General features: G+C 52.2%; 1 protein-coding gene across 2 annotated transcripts; it reads right to left on the reverse strand.

Moving 5' to 3' along the window:
- Positions 1-80: 80 nt before the first annotated feature.
- sntg1 (syntrophin, gamma 1) lies at positions 81-25,417 on the reverse strand. 2 transcript variants are annotated; one of them, XM_037457501.2, is made up of 20 exons: positions 24,798-25,417; positions 22,044-22,125; positions 14,152-14,312; positions 13,725-13,774; positions 12,158-12,292; positions 10,252-10,308; positions 10,006-10,063; positions 9,864-9,907; positions 9,532-9,573; positions 9,164-9,266; positions 8,532-8,614; positions 8,240-8,370; positions 7,305-7,434; positions 5,281-5,319; positions 4,592-4,708; positions 4,066-4,137; positions 3,583-3,735; positions 3,414-3,506; positions 1,611-1,721; positions 81-1,516 (listed from the first exon to the last, which is right to left on the reverse strand). In XM_037457501.2, exons 4-20 carry the CDS (start codon positions 13,749-13,751, stop codon positions 1,334-1,336), a joined length of 1,578 nt encoding a protein of 525 aa, XP_037313398.2. In that variant the 5' UTR covers positions 13,752-13,774; positions 14,152-14,312; positions 22,044-22,125; positions 24,798-25,417; the 3' UTR covers positions 81-1,333. The 2 variants fall into 2 exon arrangements, with proteins under 2 accessions (XP_037313398.2, XP_037313399.2); XM_037457502.2 differs by lacking the exon at positions 22,044-22,125.
- Positions 25,418-25,806: the final 389 nt, after the last annotated feature.

The raw sequence follows: 25,806 nt of genomic DNA on the forward strand, positions 1-25,806 counted from the left end.
CACTTATTCCACTTTCCAAGACAGTTGTATGAAAGAGTGAAATGAACCATAAGTGAAATTAAAACCCACCACAAATGAGCCATCATATAAAATGTCTTATTTATTCACTTATCACACGGAATATTTGTTAATAAAACATCTGCAAAAAAAAAGGAAATAAAACAAACCTCACTCTCTAAGATCCTGCCATATAAAGGTAAGCAACTGAGATTATTTTCAAAGCACAAAAGCGTCACTCAAGAGTTTCTTTGCATAGAATGCATCACCGTTATTATTGTGTCAGCGGCGCACTTCCCTGACCCCGTTCATATCCCCCCCCCCCCCCCCCAGTGCTTCTGTTTCACAGTCTGCTTTGCAAATGGAAGGTAAGAGCGTGACTAATTGACCTGAACTCTGTTGTGTGAGTGTGACGGGTTAGTTGCTGCATTGATAAACACTTTCAATACAGAGAGAAGTTTAAAGGAGCATCTCAAACCTTTTTCGAGCCCCCCCCCCGACGCTACACATCTCTCGTTTTCTCTTAGTTCTCAACCGAAAAAAAATGATATATTATAATATATCATATTTACAAGCGCAGGGGGGGGGGGGGGGGGGGGTCGTCTGTGGTGCACATCAAATTAACAAATGCCATAATCCCTCGACGTAATCCCTCAAGTAATCGCCATTATTTATAATTCTTTAGTTCATTTGAATGTCAGAGTTTATTTACATAATCAAGTTTCGGGGGAGAAAATGCTGTAAACATCATCAAAAGGACTTTCATACATCACTCAGCCAAGGGTTGTGTTGTCTGATTGTAGTTGTGTGGTCCGTCGTTTTTTGCATCCGTACAAAAAAAACCGACTCTTTCACACAGCCTTCGGGGGGGGGGGGGGTCAGTTTGTGGGTTTAACGTCACGCACAGAGAAAAGCAAACAAGGAAACTCTAAACATCTAAAAAAAACGCTCGTTTCACTGAACCGGCACACGATCCGAATTCAGGTTCAGCTTTCAGTGGATATTAAAGTCTACTGCTAATTCAAGTATAAACGTAGGTTGAATTCTTCACCTCCGGAACAAACAAACCGAAGAACAGAAGGCATAATCGCGTCGGTGATTTAACCTTAAAAGGACTTAAAAAAGAACGTCTGAGGATCAAATTTCACCTAAAAACACACCAGAATCGCAACATCTCGAGTCCTCGTTGTGTGTCACCTTCAAAGCGGAGGTTCTTCTTTTAAGTTCCGCGTGTTCCACGATGTCAAGTACATCCCGCCCCCCGCCCTCGAAGAGGCCCATTCAGGCCCCCGCCACAAAGGGGGGGGGGGGGGGGGGGTCGCTGTTCAGGCGCCTGTCAGGTGGCGTATTTCAGCTTCGGTGTCTGTGAATTGCACGAGATGCTGCAGAGGGAAGGGAAGCCGGCCGTGGTCGCGTTGCCTTGGCTCTCCACGAAAATCGGGTCCAGGCAGGCGACTTTGGCGGCGAAGAAGGCGTGGATACAATGGAGCACGGCGAAGAGGTTCGAGAACTCCAGCTCCTGGAAGCAAGAAAGAATGAAAGAAAGAAAGGCCTTGTTGAATAAGCGTTTGCTCGAGACGGAGCGGCAACGTTTCCCTTCAAAGGCCGTTTACCTTCGCTTCAATGGATTTGGAGTCTTGATTTTGGAATAAAAACTTGATCTTGCTTTTCCCGTCGTCGGATGACCCTTTGAGTTGAGAGAACTTGTACCTCCACAGGACCGCCTGAGGAGTGGGACGCGACAAAAAAGGTGAGAAGGTTCCCACTCCCACTCAGCACAACCCGCACGGGGTTTGCTGACGCGCCGCTTCGCGAATTAAGCACGGACCCAGCGAGAAACGGAGCGGATACGAGATTCATTTACACACAGGGAATATTTAACAAATCCGTAGAGACTTCACCGACCGAGAAGCAGCGACTCAATTAGTGCTGAAGCGAATACACAAAAGGCTGCCCCCAGCGGGCCGGGAGACGGCTTCCAGACCGGACTCCTCGGGAGCAACGGCAGGTCACCTGGACGCGCACGTGCAAGCAAGCAGTCTCCCGCCGACGCAATTGCGGCGCTAATCAGATTAATGGCGGCAGAGAGGACTAATGCTTAACGTGTCACACACACACACACACACACACACACACACACAGCGAGTGTCTCGTATATGAAGTGGAGAGAAAAAAAAAGAGAGAATCTTTCAAAATGAGAGCAGATGTTCGCGAAACATCAAAGAGTGTCACCTCGTCGACTCTGACGAGGTGACACCATCTCCATCAGATCCCGCTTGGATTCATGTCTTGTGTTTACTTGAAGTAGATGTTGTGCGATGTTATATTTCGACACTTCACACGGAGGTGTCGTCCTCTATGCCCCCCCCCCCCCCTGCAGATACTTCTTAGGACTCCACATCTAATTATTATTGATGAACTGCTACAGATTAAATGAGCAAACAGCGTAAATGGATTAGTTTGTTCTGAGCAGCTACATCGGACCCTAAAGTATTAAACATTAATGGAGCCGTAAGAATTTGATTTGAAATCTGATCAACAAAAGTCATGGAGCCAAATTCTGGTCTTCTACTGTTTTCTATTCAGTGGCGGCAAACGTCGATATGTTCCTCTAATGAGAAGTTCCACTTCAAAGACGTCAGGACATGTATCACATTACTCATTCCTCTCATTCTATTCTTATTCCTCTAAATCTATTCTTATTCATCTTATTCTAGTCAAACCTTTGCCTGGTTTTCCAGCTTCTTCTACTGGAGTAAAAGCTCTGAATACTTCTTCCAACGCGGCAATGATAGAATTTAAAGCACGGGAGTTTATTATTTCTATTATTTGTATCATATCGATACAAAAAAAGTTTTCGCTTGATACCTTTTCATGACCTTTGACCTCTACCGAGTGGCTTTGTGAAAAACCATCGTTAATCAAAAACATTGGGTTTAATTAATCGACAGGTTGGATTACTAATCAAAAACTTTTAACCCATTTAAGCACTTTATACCGTGCCGGGTCAATAAAAACCAACAGAACCGAGCTCTCCGCTTCTGATTGGGACTAATTCTAAGGCGCTCTTTCAAGTTTGCCAACAGCAGCTTTTAATCCCAAAGTAATCCCAGCCGCCGCTTTGTCTGCGCTCGCAGTTTACACGCGTGTGCATTTCTCTCCGTGAACGACGCGCTGCCAACACTGATATCGTCCTTGGGGTGAGGGGGGGGGGGGGGGGGGAAGACTTTGTCTTATTCCCCGCTGCAGGAACCGGGGCCAGAAAAGCCTGCAGAACAATATGGTGGCGCTCCCGTCCAGCCGCCAACACAGAATGCGCTTCGCAACCGCCGGGATGCACGCGGTGCAGAATAAGTAAGCAGCACTGAAACAGAAACAAGAGAGGGGGGGGGGGGGGGGGAGTGCGCCGCGCTCACCTTTGAAGCGGCATCGAAGCACACGAAGCCGGCGCTGAAGTCAACGGTGAGTCCCATGAGGTGGCTCTCCATGATGCAGGCGTACGTCTTGCACTGCGGGGGAACAAGGGCGAACGAGGTCGTGACCCCACGCAAAGGTCGCAAAGGCAAAAAGGCCCCCAGCGCCTACCTGTATCCTCTCCACCTCCAGGAAGGTGGCCATCTGAAAAGCCTTTTCCCAGACCAGCAGCTCGCACTCCAGCTCCACGCCGAAGAACAGGTCCTCGCCGCTCTCCGTCTGCACGCTGAAGCAGTGCCTCCTCTTGTCCAGCAGGTCGGCGTCCTGCGGAGGAGACGGGACGGCTCACCGGGGTCGACCGGGCACAGACGGGTTACAGACGGGCACAGCGAGCGGCGCCGAGGGGACCGTTTATTTACTCTGAGGCTCTTCTAATTAAGTACGAGCTGAACCAGGTACATCGTTACCACGAGGGTTCCCTTTGAGCGGCTTTAATGGACCCTAAACGGAAGGTGAACGTCAGTCCGATTGAGTCTAAATGAAGGAAAATTTGCGATGAATCGCAGATGAATCCCTCACAGTCGGTGACCTCCGACCCTGCATTCCGTTCCCCGCAGGTCGATTCTCTGGATGCTCAGCAAAGGGCCGCCTTACCTTCAGAATCTTGCACATGATTTCGTACACAGTGAAGCTTTTCTCCGCTCGGGTCCAGTCCCACGTCGTCACCTGAAATCAACAATGGCTCAATTAAAAACAACAACAAAGACCAAGGAAACGCCCACCACCCGTCTTGCTATTCCAAAAAAAAAAAATGTTTTGATATATTTCTTCGGTTAAAAAAACGCAGACTCGTCATTTCGGGCGAACTGCCAGGTGGAAGCTCGACAGCTTGTGTCAATCAAATATTTCTCAAATTGAATGGATCTTTGTCTTGTGCGTTCCACTCGGATCGTCAGCATGTTGCATTCGTGCGAGTCGAGCATCTCCAGCACCATCCACGGCTGATCCTTCTTGTCACAATCACTTAAGCGGCTGGTAGAATGTAAACAGATTTAACGATGATCCTCGATCAAGACGACGATCAACGCGGACGCGAGATGAATCGAGCTGCTTTCCTGCTTCTCCAGCAGAGAAGAACGCTGTCGAGAGAGAGAGAGAGAGAGAGAGAGAGAGAACTTACGGGAGGTGCCGCGAACTTGAAGAGGGAGGAGCCCCGCAGGGCGAGGAACTTTGGTGAATACATTCGGTCCTGGACGGAGTCCTGCTCCTTCTCGTCCACCCAGCCCATGTAGACGATCTGCGGCACGGGGCAAAACAAGAGGGCTTACAGCGTGGGTTAGAGGTCAGAGTTTAGGGGTGGAGGATGATGGGGTGGGTCCCAGTTCTTTTGTTAAGGGGGTCTGTACATGGAGATTCATCGAGGTGATCAAACATCTGACAAATCGATTCGGGATTGAGGAGAACAAAACAGGAGATGAAGAGCGAGAATGTAAAGCAGATGTTCTGAGACAAGGTTTCAATAATCAAGTGTGTCTCAACATCGGTCCTCATTAAATTCTTTGTGACAGTTCTTTCCCCCGAAAGAAAAAAAAAAAAAAAAAGCGGAAAGAAAGATTCGGGAGAAGAAACTCACAACTTTATTTCTTTTTGAGGATTGTCGAGTGAATTCACATGTTTTTGTGCAGCAAAAAGCAAAAATAATGAAGTGACACAAAAAGAGAGACTGTCAGCTGACTGAGGCCTCTCCACTGGCCTTCTGATCATCTCTCATTGGACTAGTTCTGCTGATGCAGAATAAAGCTGATCATTGTACGAGGCCAGGATGAAATGCACAGATCGCTCTACCTGCTGCCTGGAGGGACGTCTTACCTGCTGGTTAACTGGAAAATTTCGGTTAATCTTCTTCACCTGTTAAATTAAACATGAACGTCAGTAACTCATTAAAACGGCAACAAATCAGACAATCATTGCCGGCACAATATCAAATAGTTGTGGGACGATCCGCAATGTGCCGGAGAAGAAATAAACTATGAATCGCGGGATGCTAACGTGCTAACCAGCTACAGCTTACTTCATTTATTCAATGCATGCCAATTACAAAACGAGATAGACAGTCATTTCCACAAGGACCCAACGCTCATCGAAAGAAGAAAGAAAGGGAATCCATTAAAAAAAAAAAAAATCCATTCTCTCCGTGATAATAAAAGCGTGGAAGAGCCAGCGATGCTTTAAATTAAAAACATTCTGCTCAGATCACAGGTATCACTAAACCTGTTCCACGGCTCTTTGTTTGCAGAACGACGCCGCTTTAAAGCCGCCCGGGGGTTGGGCACCCGCCCCCCCCTCCCACGGAGGCCAACGAACAGCCGCTCGGTGCGAGATGTTTCATCAGTGGAGGAACCAGAGGGGAAAAAAAAAAAAAAAGGTAACTGTGGAGGTGTCAGACGTCCGGGGGCTTGTTCACGTTCAGCCGTTTGGTTGTTGTGACACACGGGGGGGAGGGGGGGGGGACGGGACAGACAGTGTGAGACCGGCGTGATTCATGCGCTCTGTAATAGACATAGTCATAGTCTATTATGCTCATGATTTGCTAAATCATTATATATTATAGGAGACATGTGATGATGGCCTTGATAATTAAATTTCGTGTTTTTTTGTACAGCGAACTTTTCCTATTTAACAAGTGGGGCCCAATCATTCTATTATTTTAAAAACATTTTTTATATATTTTAACTTTCAAAAACAGGTGAATATTTGCTAAAACCAGCCCCTTTACAAGGTCTCTAGTTTTACACTTTATTGTTGCTTTTAAGGAATTTGTGTGACTCTGGCTGATCCTCATCTTGATAAAAGAGCGATATCTTTGTGCATCAGTGAAACAAAAACCAGAAACAAACCCATCACCTAATATTCAAAAGATACATTCAAAATGTGGAATGATAAAAAATATTAGCACGTTAGCATTTAGCACGTTAGCATTTAGCTCAAAGCAACGACAACCAATCTCCTCCTTCACCAACATCATCGCTGGTTTCACAGGTTTCTTCCCAACCAGACACGTTTCTTTGTTTTCCCTCAATGTCCAACATCCGTCCGAGTTGCTGGATGTTGCAGAGCAGGAGAAAAGCACTCTCCGATGTCGGGGGCCCATTCTGGCAGTGAGGGATCAGTGTAATGTTCAGCACGTCCTCCACTTCATCCACTCCAATTAACCAGGACTCCATTATCCCCGGGAGACTCTCTCTCTCACACACACACACACACACACGCACACGCACACACACACACACGCGCGCGCACACACGCGCACACACACACACACACACACAAAGCCAGTGGACACGCCATCGTCACCAATCCCCCGTTTCCCCTGCTGCCCACTTCACGTCGGATTCGTCGGCGCCGAACGGCTTGCGTGATGAACAACGTGAGGTCACGCACCGAGGACGTGTTCATAAATGTGTCAAAATCAGACACCTCTTGTCGGTTTCTGAATGATTCACAGCACACAATGGAGCTCATTTGTATTTGAACCCCCCCCCCCTATCCTCACCCATCCGGAAACACGCTTCTTTCCTCTTCCTCCCGACAACATGTTCGCAACAAGAGAGAAAGACGCCAAAAGTGGCGTCAGGCCTTTGTTCCTGGCCGCCTCCTGCTATCACTATCGTTTAACGTGTAATGTTGAATTATAGATATTAAGTGCATGGCTTTGGCTGCCGGGGGAGGAAGAGTGAAGTTGCAGGGGCCACCTGGGCGGGTGGGGGGGGGGGGCGTGATTGTGTGCCTCACTCACAAGAGTCGCAAAAGGGACTCTTAAGACGATCCACAAAGTGGAAACTCTCCTCTGCGACGGAGCTGATTGCGTCATCGGCGCCGTGGTCGTCACTCACGTTGTGCTTGGTGAGACTGGAAATGTTGCTGGCCAGCGCCTGAAGCCAGTCCAGGCAGTCCTCCGCTGTGAGGAACTGCAACACGCCGCTGCAGACTCCGTCCACGGCTATCACCTGGAAAGCATTTTTCCTGCAAAGGATGAAACAACACAAAAAAACGAAAAAGATTCCGGGGAGGGATTGTAACTTGTTGTCGAAGGTCGGATTGTGCAATCGGAGATACTCTTTTTCGTCTGATTGAGAAAGCGCTTCCAGCACTCACTTGCGATGCTACATTTCCATCAGCATTACGTTTCGTTTTGAGGTGCCAAAGCAGTTATTCCACAAACAATCTCAATCACAAAAAGCCATTGTTTTACAAGTCCTATAAAACCGGCCATAGCCGCTCGCTTTGGCCTCTGGAGCCGACGCGGTGTTCACTGTGAACACTGCGTTGGACATCTTGTTCCCTTTTTGGGTCGATACAGCAAACAGCTAATTTACACATCCGGTCGGTTGGGGTCGTGTTTCTGTCCCATCGAATGTGAGTCAAATGTTAAAACCGACTCCTTTTGCACATTTCATTGCATGTTGTGATTTTTGCTGCTTCTGACACTTCATCATGAGTTCAGCAAACACTTTTTGGGTAAAGTCTGATACGCTAAAAGATCTTAAGCTGATCTTCATTTCCGCAATCATTGCCCACTACACGTGAAATCAAGATAAAAAGGTGTCATACCTAAAGGTACCTAAAGGTATGACAGTTTTCAGTTGAAACCGTATGTAAAAGTCAAGCCTCCGACTACTCAACACTGCAGACTATATTGTGTTCATCTGATTGCGAAAGAGGGGAACAGAACTCGCAGAAACGACACACATGGATGGCAGTCTGCTTCTCTTCCCCCCCCCCCCCCGGGGAGGAAGACGAGGCCCGAGTCCCCCCCCCGCAAGCTCACCTGCAGACGTCAGAGCCCGGGTCGTACTGCGACAGGCGCGAGTGCAGCAGCGGGATGAGGCGCAGGTCCACCCAGCGCTTCTCCCAGCGGAGGCCCGGGGACGCGGGCCACGACGAGCAGGACAGCGTGTCCTGTGGGAAGGAGGTGGGGAGGAGGGGTGGGGGGGGGGGGGTTGTGAGGTACAAGTCTACCGGCTGACTGACGGTTGCATGGAAACAGCTTCCTGCCGCTGGCTGCGTGGTTACAGAGTGACGTGGGAGAGGGGAAGAGGTGAAGCTAATGAAAAAAGTACCGTGTTGTTAGGGTGGTAGTTCAAGTGCAGGCCGCTGTCGCACAGGGGAGAGGAGGTCCCACTACTCTGGTCGCTGGGGACGCCTGGATGCACAACACGGACAAAAAAAAAACAACGAAGAAACCAACAATAAACGCCACGAAGAGCCGGGCAACGGCGCGATGGGCCTCGCGGCCTCCGGCCGCAGCGGCACACGGGGCACCGACACAGGTGCGTGGCTCCGTTCTCCCCTCTAGCGTCGGCTCGCGTTCCTCGCGTTCCGGGACGGGAGGGACGCGTGAAAGGACGCACAGTGGAAGCCTTCGCGTCCGATGGCGAGGCCGAAGCTTTGCCTCGCAAGAGCCGTCAACTGCCCCACAATGGGCAATGTAATTTCTTTCAGTTTAATCTTTATCTCCCCCCCCCTCTCTGGCTTTCTGGCTCCCTGTCTTCAGCCAAAGTGAAGCACCTGATTTAATATGATACCCTCTTAAAGTGGCTCTTCATTACGGTGTATTTTCACCAGGACCACCACACCTAATAAGACATTAAATATCATCCATAAATACACGTGGTTAATTATTTTTGCAGCGCGGCGTTGGTTCATTAGAGGCCTCTGCCGTGATTAAAGAGTGCGTGTGGAGGATTCTTACATGTGCAATCTTCACACAGGGGCAGTTTCAGAAAGGCTGGAGTCTTCTTCAGGAAAGAGACGGTGAGAGTCACTTCTTCACCGGCATTTCTCAAAACCTGCACCTGGAAAGGTAAAATTACGGTGGATGTCTGTTTTTTTTTTTTTGCAGAAGAAGCTGATAATGAAACACGTTGCGCTGGAAAGCCAAGATAAGAGATTTACACAGACTTACACACACATGTCTCGCAGTTACATTAAAAAAATAAAAATAAGCATGAAACAGAAACAATTGGCTTTACATGTCAAGAAGATACAGATCCTTCAGTGAGACGAGATAAGCTGCTGAGGAAGCCGTTGCATAACAAAAGATATGAGATGACAGCTTACCACTTCCTCGTGGCGATAACTTCTAACGTTTATTCCGTTTATCTGGAAATAACAGCAACAGGGTCACATGAAATAATACTGCTGGCATCAAATCACTGTAACTCCACCCTCAAAAATGATTAACGAGCAGAGCGTAACAACTGCTGTGCCGTCGCCATGAATACCGAGAGGAATTGTCTCTTTTTTTGGGGGGGGGGGGGGGGGGGGGGGGGTGTAATAAATGAGAGATTTGGCATGCAAGGTTTAGGATGTGGCTTTGTGGCCATGTGACACGTGGATTCTGTGCGTGGGAGCAGGATGAGGTGCACAAACAAAGAGCTTTGGCACTTTACCTGAAGGATGCCGTCTCCGATGAAAAGAAGCCCAGTGAGTTCAGCTGCAAGTTTAAAAAAATAAAAAAAAAGATTCTCTTTAGTGAGAACAGACCAGGGGACCGAAATGGATCGTAGATCTTTTCCCAAAACAACCAAATACCTTTTTGTTCTTTCGATATCTTTGATATCACAACGGGTATTTTATGCTCCGCTCCACCCTGAGGACGAATGACACCACATCGAATCACAAAAGAACCACAAACACTCGAAAGCAACTCAATCTTTTAGCAAAAAATCCTGAACCCACTATTTCAATTTTGACAAGAAAACGATCAATGACACTCGTTCGGACTTAATTTAAAAGCCGTCGGCACGAGGCGCACTGATCCGATGGGATCTAAATTACCTTGATGCTCAGGCCGAAGCCTCCGATCGTCTGCCTCCTGATCGTCACAGTGCGCTCCTGCAACAGAGCAATGAGTTCATCGTAATGACAGCAGATGGAGAAGGATAAAAAAAGTAGAAGAAATAAAGTTGTACACCTGGGTTCAAGGTACATTCATTGTTAAACGTGTTTTTTTTGCACCCATTCTCAATAGATGGACGTATGCCGCCATGACTGTTGGCTGTAATTTGCGTGGCTGTACAATAAAGCAGAGTAATGAAGGCTTTCTTGTAAACGTGTCAGTGTGAATTGGTCACCGGGGCTGAGAATGTCTGTGTCACCGCTACGCGTCTCCTCGCTTCACTCTAATTAGTCATCATGTTTCAGAGGACGCCGCCGCCACCGCCGCCGCCGCTTCCCTCATTTACCTTTGAGGCTTCGTGCCGCAACATTACTGAATTAATTATTCCTTTTCCAGTGAGGTAATGGCCTCGGTGAATCTTTTTCAAAGAGCGTATTTATTAATGAGAAGGCAGCAGTGGTTTAATTATCACGCGGCACTCCGTACACCGTCATCCAGCAGGTCAATCACTATTAAATAGCTGCGTCTGATTCGTCAGCAATAGATCATCTGATCTCAGTATCTTCGTGCTTCACCTTCACGCACTGTGGCTCTGTGCTTCCTGCTGGATCCACCCGTCACGACACGAAGCACATGAAACATCGACAGCTCACACAATCCTAATCCACGCTCGTTGTAGTAATACAGACTTTTCCCAAAATGAAGTGCCCCCCGTCGCAGAAAACTTAGTCAAGGCTTGACGTCACTAAAGATGGGGACACATTGATCGACGTTTTCAAAGGACGGAAACACAGAGAGACACAGAGACTCCTTCCGGCGTGTGAGGCGAGTGAAGTGGGTGAGTCGTGTGAGGCGTGTGAGGCGCGTGAGGCACATGAGGTGCGTGAGATGCGTGAGGCGCGTGAGGCACATGAGGTGCGTGAGACGCGTGAGGCGCGTGAGGCACATGAGGCGCGTGAGGCGCGTGAGGCACATGAGGTGCGTGAGACGCGTGAGGCACATGAGACGCGTGAGGCGCGTGAGGCACATGAGGTGCGTGAGGCGCGTGAGGCACATGAGGTGCGTGAGGTGCGTGAGGTGCGTGAGGCGCGTGAGGCACATGAGGTGCGTGAGGCACATGAGGTGCGTGAGGCGCGTGAGGCACATGAGGTGCGTGAGGTGCGTGAGGCACATGAGGTGCGTGAGGTGCGTGAGGCACATGAGGTGCGTGAGGTGCGTGAGGCACATGAGGTGCGTGAGGTGCGTGAGGCACATGAGGTGCGTGAGGCGCGTGAGGCACATGAGGTGCGTGAGGCGCGTGAGGCACATGAGGTGCGTGAGGCGAGTGAGGCGCGTGAGGCACATGAGGTGCGTGAGGCGCGTGAGGCACATGAGGTGCGTGAGGCACATGAGGTGCGTGAGGCACATGAGGTGCGTGAGGCGCGTGAGGCACGTGAGGTGCGTGAGGTGCGTGAGGTGCGTGAGGTGCGTGAGGCACATGAGGTGCGTGAGGCACATGAGGTGCGTGAGGCACATGAGGTGCGTGAGGCACATGAGGTGCGTGAGGTGCGTGAGCCACATGAGGTGCGTGAGGCGCGTGAGGCACATGAGGTGCGTGAGGCGCGTGAGGCATATGAGGTGCGTGAGGTGCGTGAGGCGCGTGAGGCACATGAGGTGCGTGAGGCGCGTGAGGCACATGAGGCGCGTGAGGCACATGAGGCGCGTGAGGCACATGAGGAGCGTGAGGCATATGAGGAGCGTGAGGCACATGAGGCGCGTGAGGTGCGTGAGGCGCGTGAGGCACATGAGGCACATGATTAATTCAGTTCGTAATTCAGTGATTACGAGGCGCACCGGGCTACTTACACTGGAATAAAAAGGCTCTCCCGACACGCAGATGACATCTTGTTCCTGAATGGTCAGAATGTCTTTGGCCAAGTGCAGTCGAATATTAAACGGCTCCTCATCACCTTCTTGCATCAAGTAAATCCCCGTCTTTGTCTGCGAACAGTCAGAAAGATGCAAATACTCAGCGTCCCTCAGTAACTAAATCAACTGGCCATGAAATGAAACACTGCTGGGGATACTTGCTGCAGAATGCACACGGACTTCGGGGTATGGAGCTTTGGGGAAGTCTGTTATTTCATTTTATACAATTCTCCTTGTTAGTGCTAATGTTGGAAATAATAAACGCATTCAGCACTGTGACTAATCAACACACACACACACACAAGCACAAGACAGCGGCGGATTTGGACACAAACGCGTAACGCCGATGAGGATGATGGAAAATTAAGAAACCTGTGAAACTAAGCGGCCGGAACCAAGCTGGCCCTCAACGGATTTCCCCCCCTGCGTCACACGGGCTTCCAATAATGATCCATTTGAAAGGTGCTAATCCGCATGCATCTGCATTCTGTGCATATCCCTGTGAATATCCCCCCCCCCTCTCCCCCCACTAATTGTGGGCGCCTGTCTTGTCCTTGACTTAAAAAAAAAAAGAAGGGGGTTTAATATGAAGGTAGATTTGTGTCTTTATTATGCAAACAACATGCAAAATTTCTTGCATTGCAAGCAAAAAAAATATATAAACTGAGAATTAATTATTTGTTAGTTTTGCTTATGAAACTATTGTTTTTGCTCTCAAAACAAAAACTTTTGCTCTCGAAAAAAAAAAAAACGTTGGTCTCGAATCAAAAAGTGTTGATTTTGTACGTAGTGGGCGGGGCTTACGCCGCTTAATGAAGCAGGAGTTTCTATTGGTGGATCGACTGGGCGCTCGGCGTCTTGGCGACCCCCCCCCTGCACCCCCTTGATTAGGAACGTGTAAGAAAACGAGGCGCGGCCTGGAAAAAGCAACCAGGGGCACGTTAATTTAACGTTATTTGAAGTAAATGTCAACAGGAGGGCAGCCGTTGACCCCCATCTGTGGCCTCGTTGGTATCCTCATCTGTCACTTGCCCCCCCCGACGTGATCCAGATCACCATCCCTCATCCGACGCGCCGCGCAACAGAGACGCAACGAGGTGGCGGCTTTCTAAAAAAAAAGAGGAGCTGAAACGCTGGTCAATGAAGCGACGCCGGCCTCAGTTTGGCAAACAGACAGGAAAAAGGAAACATTGTTTCGAGAAAAGATCAGTCAAACATGGAACATCATAAAATCCTGATGAATAAATGTCCTCCTTATGGAGCAGCTGCCTGAAAGCCTGTTTGTTTGTACGTGTTTAGTTTGATTAAGTTGTTTGTGCAGGTGGACACATCGAGAGGGGGGGGTCTTTGAGGCTGCGTATACATGCGCAGGGGCCTCCGATTTATGCGCCGCCGCGCCGCATGCTTCCAGCGACGTCGTTTCTGGGCCCTTGAAGACGCCACGGGCGTTTCTGTAATCAGTCAATTTGCTGTCAAGATTATGAATGGATTGAATCCCACCAACCTCTTCATTTGAAGTCTTGAAATCCATGTGCTTCTACGCAGTGAGGGACGCTGCAACGGTGAATGAGCAAGATTGAGTTAGTCCCCAGGTGAGAAATGCTTAATGACACTTTTTTTTTTTTTTTGAAAAGCAAAAAAAACGTACAGCGGATTTAAACCTGCGTTGCAACAGGAGCCTCATTTTGCTTAAAGTTCTGCCTTTCTCCAACATGCCCCTTCTAACTCGAGCCGATCGAGCAATCACCCCCCCCCCCCTCCCCCCCCGGGGAGAATACTGGAGAACATTAAGCGAAGATAAATAATTCATCAGCAAAAGGTGAGAGCCCAAGTTTCCTAATAAACGTCTCGACTTGGAATCCGCTCCCAGAAAGGAGCAACCTGACGCCTTACTCAGTGGGAGGGGGGGGTGGGGGGGGTGGACGACTCGCCTCAGTAGAAGGGCCCCCCAGTGCTCCGTGCGGTGAGATCTAGCCGGTCCCCGAGCTGAGGCGCGGCCGGGGGGCCTCCCCGGATCATGGCGCGTGGCACTCTGGGGGGGGCGGAGGAGGCGGCGGCGCTGTCAGCTCTCCTTGGGGGGCGGCGCGGAAGGCTGCGGGGGGGGGGGGGGGGGGAGAGAGACAGGAAGCGGGTGCAAGTTAAAAGGTGTCGTCGTGACGACGAGGCCCTCATTTAAAGCCTTGGGGATGAACGATGGGGATTATTGATTGAATTCAACTGAAGCTTCGCTCCCCGAAGAGGCGCCTGGCGTGCCACAAACGCGTTGGGGGGGGGTGGGGGGGTTAAAGCCTGAAGCAGCGCACCCCGTCGTTCACCGCGGCGATGAGCGTGGATTCCGCGTTGCGCCGACGCCAGAACGCAATTAACTCGCATTCTTCCAGTCCTTTGTATGGCTCCTCGTTGGCCTTTCGCTCGCTTCACCGCGGGGGGGGGGGGGGGGGGGGCGGTAAACTGTCAACTAACAAGTACTTTGAGCAATAACACAGGGATTCTAGTTTAAAAGAGACTTTATTGTGCTTCTAGATAATGCGATACCAAATGAATATATTTCCAATTTTCTTGTAATGCTTGTAGATATAGTGATAGTATTTCTATATTTTAATTAGTTTGGTTTATATCCATTGGTGCTTGGAGTCGCATGAGGAGGTTTTATCTGATTTACTATTATTACTATTATTATTATTATTACGGCTGCCTTGCTGCTCGTGTTCACCACAAAGTGAACACGTTAACGAGCATCTCATGCTGCACACACAGTATTCTGCTCATGATTAGGACCACAGTTCAATGGATCTTCTCCCCAACATGAAGGTGTTTGTGTTAGAGAGGTGTGGTGGCGGGCGTGGTTTCAGCTCGGCTGCAGGTGGGAGATGGGGGGAGTGGCTCGGGGAACGGTGCCAGGTGGAAACAATGACAATCAGCTGGGGATAATTGTGTGTGCTCTCCCCTATTTGAGCAGTGAGGCTGGAGCGAGCGAGAGAATGGGAGATCGAGCGAGCGGGAAGCCGGCGTGTTTTACCAAGCAGAATTAAAACAATAAAAAGCATTGGAACCCACCATCCTGGTGTCGAGTGCCGTTTGTCCGGAGCCGCGCAGTCACACACGTTACAGTGGCGCCCAACTCGGCAAGATGACGAACGAGGGACAGCAGGCGATGCCGGCCCAAACTGTGCTGACACTGGGCCAGATGATTGGAGAGCTGGCGGCGATCCAGCGGGACCAAGCCGAGGCGAACCGGCAGTTCCTGGGGGCGCTCCAGGCCCAGGTGGGGAGGCAGGCCCAGGCGCTGGAGCTATTGGCGGCGCGGTCGGGACCCGCGCTACCACCACCGAGCCCGGCTGCAATGGCGAGCCTGACCCTCCACCGCATGACGGCGGAGGACGACGCCCAGTCCTTCTTGGAGGCCTTCGAGGTGACGGCCGAGGCGTGCGGCTGGCCGGCGGAAGAGTGGCCGGTCAGGCTGATGCCCCTCCTGACCGGGGAGGCGCAGACGGCGGCCATGGGGCTCCCCCCGGCGTCCTGGAGAGACTACGCGGCCGTACGGAAGGCTGTGGTGGACAGGCTGGGGCTGCTGCCCGAGGACCACCGGCGGCGATTCCGGGGGGCCAGGCTGGGGCCGAAGGACAGGCCGTTCGCCTACGGGCAGCGGCTCCGGGACGCCGCCGCCAGGTGGCTCCGGCCGACGGGGGTGGAAACGGCGGCAGAGGTCCTGGAAGCGGTGACGCTGGAGCAGTTCGTGGAGGGGCTCCCGGCCCGGACGGCGGCGTGGGTCCGGTACCACCGGCCACCGACGCTGGAGGCGGCCACCATCCTGGCCGAGGACCACATGGCGGTGCACCGCAGCGGGCAGGGCGGCCGGGAGGGCGCGCCGCCGGCGACGCAACCAGCAGCAGCGCCAACCGGAGGGAGCCCGCAGCGGACCGCGGGGCGGCCCACACCGGCCCCACGTCGGGCGCCGACAGCCGTACACCGGGACCCCCCGACCGCAGCAAACTCTGGCACCCTTCCTGACCCACCGGGAGATTCTCAGACGCCAGGGCAGGAGTGCTGGAAGTGCGGGCGGCCCGGCCACCTGCGGAGGGAGTGCCCGCTGATGGAGGTGGGGCAGGTGATCCGGGTCGCCGGCGCTCCATCACCCTCCCCCGGCCCGGGAGCGACGTACCGCGTTCCGGTAAGAATCCAGGGGGGTACACGCCAGGCGATGGTGGATTCGGGCTGTTCGCAGTCCATGATACACCAGAACCTGGTTCGGCCAGGGGCATTGGTAGAAGCGTCGCGGGTGAAAATTAGGTGTGTGCACGGGGACATTCACGAGTATCCCATAGTGTCCGTCGAACTTAGGTTCAAGGGAAAAAAATATAGAATAAAGGTCGCGGTTAGCTCCCACCTGACGCACCCCGTAATTTTGGGAACGGATTGGGAGGGATTTAACACGCTAATGGGAGAGGCTGCGGGGGTGCGTTCACGGCCGGCAGGGACATGCGGTATTTGTGCTGTGCTCAGCGGTGACGCGAGGTCGTCCGACGCCGCCGGGGGAGAGGGGGAACCGGCGGCGCCTCCGCTGGAGACGCCGGCGGTTCCCGAGTTCCGCTCCATGGAAGATTTTCCACTCGAGCAGTCTCGTGACGATACTCTACGCTCAGCCTACGACCAAGTGATAAGAATTGATGGTCATTTGGTGCGCCCTGACGCAGCACAGTCGTACCCGCACTTCTCATTGATTAGGGACAGACTGTATAGAGTGAGTCGTGACACTCGAACGGGGCAGGAAAACACCCAGTTGCTGGTGCCGAAAAGCCGCCGGGAAATGATTTTCCAGGCGGCTCACTATAATCCGATGGCGGGTCACATGGGATACGGGAAAACACTAGACCGGATAATGGCCCGATTTTATTGGCCAGGCATCCGGGCGGATGCGCGCCGCTGGTGTGCGTCCTGCCCGGAGTGTCAATTGGTTAATTCACCAGCCATACCGCGTGCCCCGCTGCGGCCGCTACCGTTGGTGGAGGTCCCGTTCGAGCGCATCGGCATGGACCTCATCGGGCCATTTCACCGGAGCGCACGCGGATACCGCTTTGTGTTAGTCCTCATGGATTACGCAACCCGGTATCCGGAGGCAGTGCCATTGCGCAATATCTCTGCAAAGAGCGTCGCGCAGGCTCTGTTTCAGGTCATCTCCCGGGTTGGAATCCCGAAAGAGATTCTAACAGACCAGGGCACCTCGTTCATGTCGCGCACACTGGGAGAACTTTACGGGTTACTGGGCATTAAGTCCGTCCGCACGAGCGTGTACCACCCCCAAACAGACGGGTTGGTAGAGCGGATGAATAGGACGCTAAAGTCCATGATTCGTAAATTTATTAGCGACGATGAACGTAATTGGGACAAATGGCTTGACCCTCTGTTGTTTGCAGTCCGGGAGGTCCCCCAGGCCTCCACGGGATTTTCTCCCTTTGAGCTTCTGTTTGGCAGGTCACCAAGAGGGGTGCTGGACCTTATTAAAGAAAGCTGGGAGGAAGGTCCAAGCCCCGGGAAAAACGAGATCCAGTACGTCCTGGACCTGCGAGCAAAGCTCCACACACTGGGTAGGATGTCACGGGAGAATTTGCTCCAGGCCCAGGAACGACAACAGCGGCTGTACAACAGAGGAGCCAGGCTGCGAGAATTCACACCGGGAGAAAAGGTACTTGTATTACTTCCTTCTTCCAACTCAAAACTCCTGGCTAAGTGGCAAGGGCCCTTCGAGGTCACACGCCGGGTGGGGGAGGTTGATTATGAGGTGGTGCGGTCTGACAGGGGCGGTGCTACACAAATATACCACCTCAACCTCCTGAAAGCCTGGAGGGAGGCGGAGTCTGTTTCTCTGATTTCCACAGTATCGGAAAGAGAGGACCTGGGGCCGGAGGTGCCAAAAGCGGTCAATCCCACCCCGCTCCCGTGTGAGGGTCGTCTCTCTGAGGACCAGAGGGCAGACATTGCCCAGTTGCAAAAGCGGTTTGCTGATGTGTTCTCCCCCCGGCCAGGCCGGACGGACCTGATAATGCACCAAATCGAGACTCCCCCGGGGGTGACGGTAAGGTCACGTCCCTATAGACTACCCGAACACAAAAGAAAAGTGGTTCGGGAGGAATTAGCGGCTATGTTGGAGATGGGGATAATAGAAGAGTCCAACAGTGCCTGGTGCAGCCCCATCGTTCTGGTGGCCAAGAAGGATGGGACTGTGCGGTTCTGCGTGGACTACCGCAAGGTGAATGACGTGTCACGATTCGACGCCTACCCAATGCCCCGGGTCGACGAACTCCTGGACCGGCTGGGCACTGCACGTTTCTTTACGACCCTGGATTTGACTAAGGGCTACTGGCAGATTCCCCTGTCGTCAGAGTCCAAAGAGAAAACAGCGTTCTCCACTCCGTATGGTTTGTACCAATTCACCATGCTTCCCTTCGGCTTGTTTGGTGCCCCGGCCACGTTTCAGCGGCTCATGGACAGGGTGCTGCGTCCGCACGCCGCATATGCAGCCGCCTACCTGGATGATGTCATTATCCACAGCACCACCTGGGCGGAGCATGTGCGGCGGGTGGACGCGGTGCTGGAGTCGCTGAGGCGGGCCGGGCTCACCGCCAACCCGGGGAAGTGTGCAGTTGGACGGAGGGAGGTACGGTATCTGGGGTACCACTTGGGGGGTGGGCAGGTACGTCCTCAGGTGGACAAGACGGCAGCTATTGCGGCCTGCCCGCGTCCCAAGACGAAAAAGGAGGTGAGGCGGTTTTTGGGGCTGGCAGGTTACTACAGACGGTTCATCGCCGGGTTTGCGGACCTCACCAGCCCCTTGACCGACCTGACCCGGAAAGGTGCGTCAGATCCGGTCCAGTGGTCGGAGCAGTGCCAGCGGGCGTTTGAGAAGGTAAAACAGACTCTCTGTGGGGAGCCGCTCCTCCACACACCTAACTTTTCTCTCCCGTTTGTTCTGCAGACCGACGCGTCGGACAGAGGGCTGGGGGCCGTTTTGTCCCAGGAGGTCGAGGGGGTCGACCGCCCGGTGGTCTACATCAGCCGGAAACTGTCGGAGAGGGAGGCCAGGTACAGCACGGTGGAGAAGGAGTGCCTGGCCATCCGGTGGGCGCCCTGCGCTACTACCTCCTGGGACGCTCATTCACCCTCTGTTCGGACCACGCCCCGCTCCAATGGCTCCACCGCATGAAGGATACTAACGCCCGGATCACTCGGTGGTATCTGGCCATGCAGCCGTTAGGCCGGGGACGCAGATGGTCGTGGCGGACTTCCTCTCCCGCCCTCTGGAGGGAGGGGGGGGGGAGTGGGCTAGGCCGGACGGCTCCCCGGCCTAAGTCGGGCGGTGGGGGTATGTGGTGGCGGGCGTGGTTTCAGCTCGGCTGCAGGTGGGAGATGGGGGGAGTGGCTCGGGGAACGGTGCCAGGTGGAAACAATGACAATCAGCTGGGGATAATTGTGTGTGCTCTCCCCTATTTGAGCAGTGAGGCTGGAGCGAGCGAGAGAATGGGAGATCGAGCGAGCGGGAAGCCGGCGTGTTTTACCAAGCAGAATTAAAACAATAAAAAGCATTGGAACCCACCATCCTGGTGTCGAGTGCCGTTTGTCCGGAGCCGCGCAGTCACACATCATGATCATGTCGGGGGGGGGGGGGGGGGGGGCTGTATTCTCGTGGTGCTGTGGATACAGGAGGCCATAGCGATAATACTCGTGGTCCCTCTTTAGTCCAGACCCGACCGGGCAGCGACGTCCCGTTGGCTCACTGGATGACCGTGGCGACGTTGCATGGATCAAAAATCTCACCCGTCAATCAACGTATTGGCAAAACGCGCCGCAGACGACAAATCCATGAATAAAAACAATCGCATGAATGATGCGCGTGGAGCCGCTCGTCGCATTTTCTATTGATCCCAAATGACTTCGCAGTGAATGTGAACGCCGCGTTTCGTTGGGAGTTTTATCGACTTTAGAAATTCAATCTGGGGAACCAGACGGGCTCCTTTCAGCCCCTCGGTCCGGCCAGCTGGGGAGACGGGCCGGGCCGCCGTGACGGATGGACGAGGAATCTGCTCTTAAGAGGGACATCCTCGCGTGGTTCAGCCCCCCCCCCCCCCCCTCCCTCCCTCAACTGACTTCTTCCACAAATGAAATAAACCGGGCCTTTTGTCCCTTGTTGGGTCGAGTCAGCATGTACCACCACGCCATCAGATCTTTCCCCTCCTACCAATTTGCAGGACGATGTTTTCTCTTTCTTTCTTTCTTTCTTTTTCTTTCTAATAACGCTTTTGTCTCCGACTCAGTGGCGAACGGAGCAGAGGCGACGTGACATCTGCGCGTCTCTTCGACCCGAGGGCGGCTGTGGCCCCCGGCGGGGGTCGATGTGAAGGTGGAGGCAGGGTGCTGCAGGGGAACCCGGGTTTTTATCACTGGAAGACGGGGTTCTCACAACGCGACCTTTGACCCCGACAGCAGCGGGCATCCTGTTACCCAAACGTTGTGTGGTCGACGTCTCCGAGCCTCTGTTGGTTTAAATCTTTACAAATCAACTTATTATTATTATTTCCAGTAATAAGTGACGGTTCTGTGTGTAAAATGTCAGTAAATACCAAAGCCCAGAGTGCAGTGTGCAGACTGTTTGCTTTCTTTGACCCACACTACAAAATTCCATTGATCGCCTCGCAATAAAAACCAGCATAAAAAAGGACCTGAAAGCAGAGAATTTTATGGGCATTTTTTGTAGATCTCTGTGGGACTTTCTGTCAACGGTCGGCCTCAAAAGAAAATGAATTCTTTCATAATAGATTCATTTTTTTTCTCCTTTTAATGTTTGGTAAAAAAAAATTCAGAAAATGAACCAAAAAAATAAAGCGCCCAAAGGAGGAAACTTCCACCGTGGTGTTTTGGAACAATGTTTGGTTCTGGCCTCAGCCTAATTGGAAGCACAGAACCTTTTTTTTTTTACTTGGGTCTGAAGAACCTTCAGTGAACTCGAGGAGAGTTCCACCCCCCCCCCGTCCCCCCGTGTTTTTAGGGCGGAGGGGGGAGCCTCCAGATATTAGACGGGGGGCGGGCATCATAAATCAGTGAGAGTCTTTTCGTTAAACTGATTTGGGGGAGCTAACCCTAAACCCTAAACCCTAACCCTCGGGTTATCAGGATGTAGAGCTGTGAGACCCTGTCCATGCTGGGTGTCCTTTTGTCCTGAACACGTGGTTCCTGTGCGACAAGTGGAACGGCCGAGTCAAGCACGTCATCTTCCACGAGGGGGGGGGTTAATCAGGCCCGTCAAGTAACCTTTTATTGTTCCACACCGAGGGACGCATCTGCTCATTTGCTTAATATAAGTTAAGGAAATACAGAACCGTCTCTCGATTGCTCCGGGAAATTACTTGTGGATTCAAAGTGCCCTGACGTGAGACTAATGAAAGGATCTGAAATAATCTGAGTGGAGATAAAAGCATCAATTAGAAACTAATGAAAATCATATGTTTACTTTATTTCAGAGAGGATTTTTTAAAGACTCCCTTAAGGTGATTCACAGGGGGGGCAAAATCTGATGTATTCAAATATGACAACATATCCGACCGTTTGCATTATTACTGAATCATTTAGTCTAATAAATAGGAAACAAGAGTCTTCAAAAGAGGCGAATTCAATTGGGAGGTAAAAACTGAAACAAACCCCAAAACACTCAGCAAACCCCCAAATCTGAGAAGCCGAAGTCAGAAAAAAACAAAAAACAGATTCCATTCATGCTTGGTTTAAATGGCTTAAAAGGAACAGTTCACCCCAGAACCAGGTGTTGTTCTCTTACCAGATGTGCTACTCATCCGCCCTGACTGCTGCAGTGTGACTCGGACGCTTTTGAAGACATCGGCCTTGCGATGCTTTCACAACTGTCAAGCAAACACAAACTGTCACACTCTGGGGGGAGGGGGGGGTCTGCCTTCGTGAAAAGAAGAACAAAATAGACGTGTGAAACGGGTTAATTGCTGCTGTGGGCTTGTGTTGCTACTCGCAGGTTGAATGAAATGTCAAATGTTGCAAAGAAAACACACAATAAGGCGAAGGCTCGCCGAGGCGGCACCGACTCGCCGCCTTAATCCGACGTGACCCAATAACGTCCCTGTTTACACGCCGTAAAAGAGACAGGGAGGGAGGGAGGGATCCGGTTGCCGCAGCTACAGACAACACCTCGGAGGGCTGTTTTGTGTGTACTCGGGTGGGGGGGGGGGGAGAGTGGTGGGAGGTGGGGGGGGGGGGTATGGCAGTTATCACTTTCGTGTGGCTTTTAGCGCGCTGGTTCGTGTTGCAGTGCTGGAACTCTTAATCAGATGCTCTGGTATATGAGGCGCATATAAATGAGAGTTGTGTCTTCTGACCCCCCCCCCCCTACCCCCCTCCCTCCCCAACCCCGCCGCGGGTATTCGGTTGTGCACTCGCTTCATTAGCCGTCAGCCCGCGTCCAAGGCGGCCTAATGGGTTTCTCTCGTTGCATGACAGGCCGCGACTTCGCGGGCACAGACTCCAGTGTTTTATTTCAGATTTTTTTCCGCCCTGTCTGAGAAAGAGAGAAAGAGAGAGAGAGAGAGAGAGAGATTGATACTGTTTCTGTAATCTGTGCCGGCTCGTACATCACAACGCCGGGGAGAAAAATAAACAAGGGGGCATATGGCTTCTCCGGAGAGAGAGAGTGTCGCACATCTGGAGCAGTTTGCACGGATGGTCGAGCAGACAGTCACTATTAAAGCCCCCCCCACGGCGGAAACATCAGGTGTGACGCGTTTTCCTGGGTGCTGCTGCTGGTGATGATGAAGACGTCCCGGCCTCGCGGTGACTTACTGCGGGCTCGCTCTCCGCTTTAGACGGAGCAACCCGCTGCAGGGGAAATATCCGCGGTGTTCTCGAAGGACCTGCTTTTCTAATGAACGCACCTGCAACCTCACGCTTTCCCGTCCCTTCTTCTTCTCATGATCATCTAAAAGCACAGGGCTCCTTTCTGCCATTCATCCAAACAGTGAACAAAGCCCCATGACACAAAGAACATGAAGTCGTGCTTCACTCACAGGTCAAGTGCAATCCTTGAATGTTACATATCAAGCTGCCGGGGGGGGGGGGGGGGGGGAGTCTTACAACGTTGTACACGTTGTTAACAGTCCCAGCGTACATCATGGGACAAGCGATCCCACCTGTACGTCTCGAGGACGTTTTGACCCTTGAACCGCCAGGTGGGACTTGGCTGCAGGAGGAGCAGCAGCAGATTATTGACTGATTAAGTGCGGGAGATGCTGTGCTGTGCAGACCCTGTTTCCGGATCACGATCGATGCCGGCGGGCTTTAGATCGTGATTGTGTCAAATGAAACTTTGTGATAGTGTCCTCTCCCCTCCTCCCCCCACCGCCAACCCCTCCAGCCTGCGACACATCACGGGGTGGAACTCAAACAGGTCGTTCCCACGCCTCTCTCTCTCTCTCTCTCTCACCAGACATATTGACCGGACGTGGCTGACACCATTTCAATCAGGCCGGATTTTCCGCCAGTGTCACCTGGCAGAAGCGCTCCTTGATTTAGGACACAAGCAGAAGTAGGAGGGAGGGGGGGGGGGCGTGGGGGGGCAGATGCGAGGTGTGTTGGAAGCGAGACCTTGGGCGCAACCAAACGGATTGCTCCTGACCTACGACCAGCGAATGGACCAGGACTCCACCGATGGGAGGTCTTCATGCTCTCCATCTCAGTGGGCTCGCGGATGCAGACTGCACGGATTGTCTGTCTCCGTGCAGCCCTTGATGGGGGGGGGGGGGGGGGGGGAAGCAAGCGGGTGTGTATAGTGCGCCCTGCCGCGCCGGTTTACAGTTGAAGAACATCGATTTTGTGGGAGACCAGGGGAATTTGGGAAGATTTCGGCGGGGGCTAATGGAACCCAACAGGACCAGCGGCAAAAGCAGCAAGGTTTTTTGTCACATGATGGATGTGTCAACCTGGCTTCTCTTTCCGAGAAGAAGCCGCCGAGGAACCGTGTGTGAATAGTGGCGCTTGATAAACGAAAAGGAAGAAAAAAGTCGGATTGTCGGCACCCGGCGCATTTAGAGATTACTTTAATGCTGCCGAATAGCACCAGGGGGGGGGGGTGAAAGGAGGTCTGCTGCCACTGCACCGGCTGCAGGAGCTGCGGGTGCTGCTCGTACCTGCTCTTTCTGCAAGCCCCACACATCTCCTGCAAAGCCTGTACGATCACCATCATCATAAGAGGGTGTTTCATCACGAGGCCCATTAGAAGTGAAGTGTTCGCGCACAGTGCATCCCACAGAATGACACTGATCAAAAAAAGGACGGGATGCTTCATCATGCGCCGGATCACATCGGGAGGGGGGGGTGGGGGGGTCCATAAATCTCGGTGCGCAGCGTTGAGGTGGATTACACCGCAAATAAAAAGTACATTGTGGACGGATTGAAGACTCGTTTCGGGGGTGTTTGGCGTCATAATTAACGTTCGTCGTACACCAACCCGAGACACTGCAAATGTAACCCCCCCCCCCCTCCAAAATAAAAAAAGGTCTGTGAGGCTTACCTGATTTTCTTGTAACAGGTGGGGACGTCTTATTAGATCCCTTTGGTTTCCAATCCTTCATGTGACGGGCTTTTTTTTTTTTTTTTTTCCTTCTTATTTTAATATATGCAACGGTGGCTAAAACATCTCGGCGAAATCACAACGTATCCCCCGTGGCAGCGTCGCCCACTCGGCATCCTGGAGCTCTGCAGCCTCCTCGATGTGCGAGGAAAAACACGCACGGCGCATAAAACAACATTTGTCCGTATTTCCTGGGCAGCGGCGCGGTTTCAGGGATTCCTCTCCGTCGACATCTGTGGCACCGGTTTCACAGCTCAGTGTCTATCTCTCTCTCTCTACCAATCTCTACCCCCCCCTCTCTCTCTCTCTCTCTCTCTCTCTCTCTCTTCCTCGCGTGCGTCGAGCTGCCAAAATGACTGAGGCTGAGAAGTCACATGCGGCGTGGTTTTAACGCGCGCGTCAATCGACTTGGTTTTACCCAAAGCAGGCGCGCAACTCTGGTTCCGTAAACATTACATGGCTCTACTCTTTTTTTTTTCTCTCTCCCAGTATTGCAGGTATCATACATGTATCACACGTAGATACACGTGTCTCCCTACAAACTGACACATGCGTGAATGAGGAGGAAAGATTTAAAATGTATTTATATTTGTTGCAACGCGACGTGTCGGACTTCACGTTTAAGGCGCGTGGACGCGTGTCACCACGTCACTCAACGCAATTTCACTAAAAAGAGAAAAGCAGGCGTGTATTTTCCGAAATAAAGGGCCTTTGCACAGTCAGACACTCATGAATGACTCAGTTTGTGTTGTGAATGAACACACACACACACACACAATGTGCACGTGCAGCCACTGTTGTGTGTCCCTCAGGGACCCTGCGTGAGCAGCTGTCCCGGTTGACCAGGTGCACCTCAGTCATCGCTGTCGTCGCCGTCGTGGCTCCAGCTGAGGAGTCCGAGTCCCTCGCATGATGCAAGCTGACTCCTCACGATGTGTCACGCTCCCAC

The sequence above is a fragment of the Pungitius pungitius genome, chromosome 15, assembly GCF_949316345.1.
Source record: "Pungitius pungitius chromosome 15, fPunPun2.1, whole genome shotgun sequence".
NCBI classification, from domain to species: domain Eukaryota; kingdom Metazoa; phylum Chordata; class Actinopteri; order Perciformes; family Gasterosteidae; genus Pungitius; species Pungitius pungitius.

What these genes read in the sequence shown, in the direction of transcription:
- sntg1 (XM_037457502.2), bottom strand. Translation starts at nt 13,751, where the DNA reads ATGGATTTCAAGACTTCAAATGAAGAG. An exon ending in GCTTCGGCCTGAGCATCAAG is followed by an intron (nt 10,064 to 10,251) that starts GTAATTTAGATC and finishes ATTCGTCCTCAG; the next exon opens with GGTGGAGCGGAGCATAAAAT. An exon ending in CCGGGCTCTGACGTCTGCAG is followed by an intron (nt 7,435 to 8,239) that starts GTGAGCTTGCGG and finishes CATCCTTTGCAG; the next exon opens with GAAAAATGCTTTCCAGGTGA.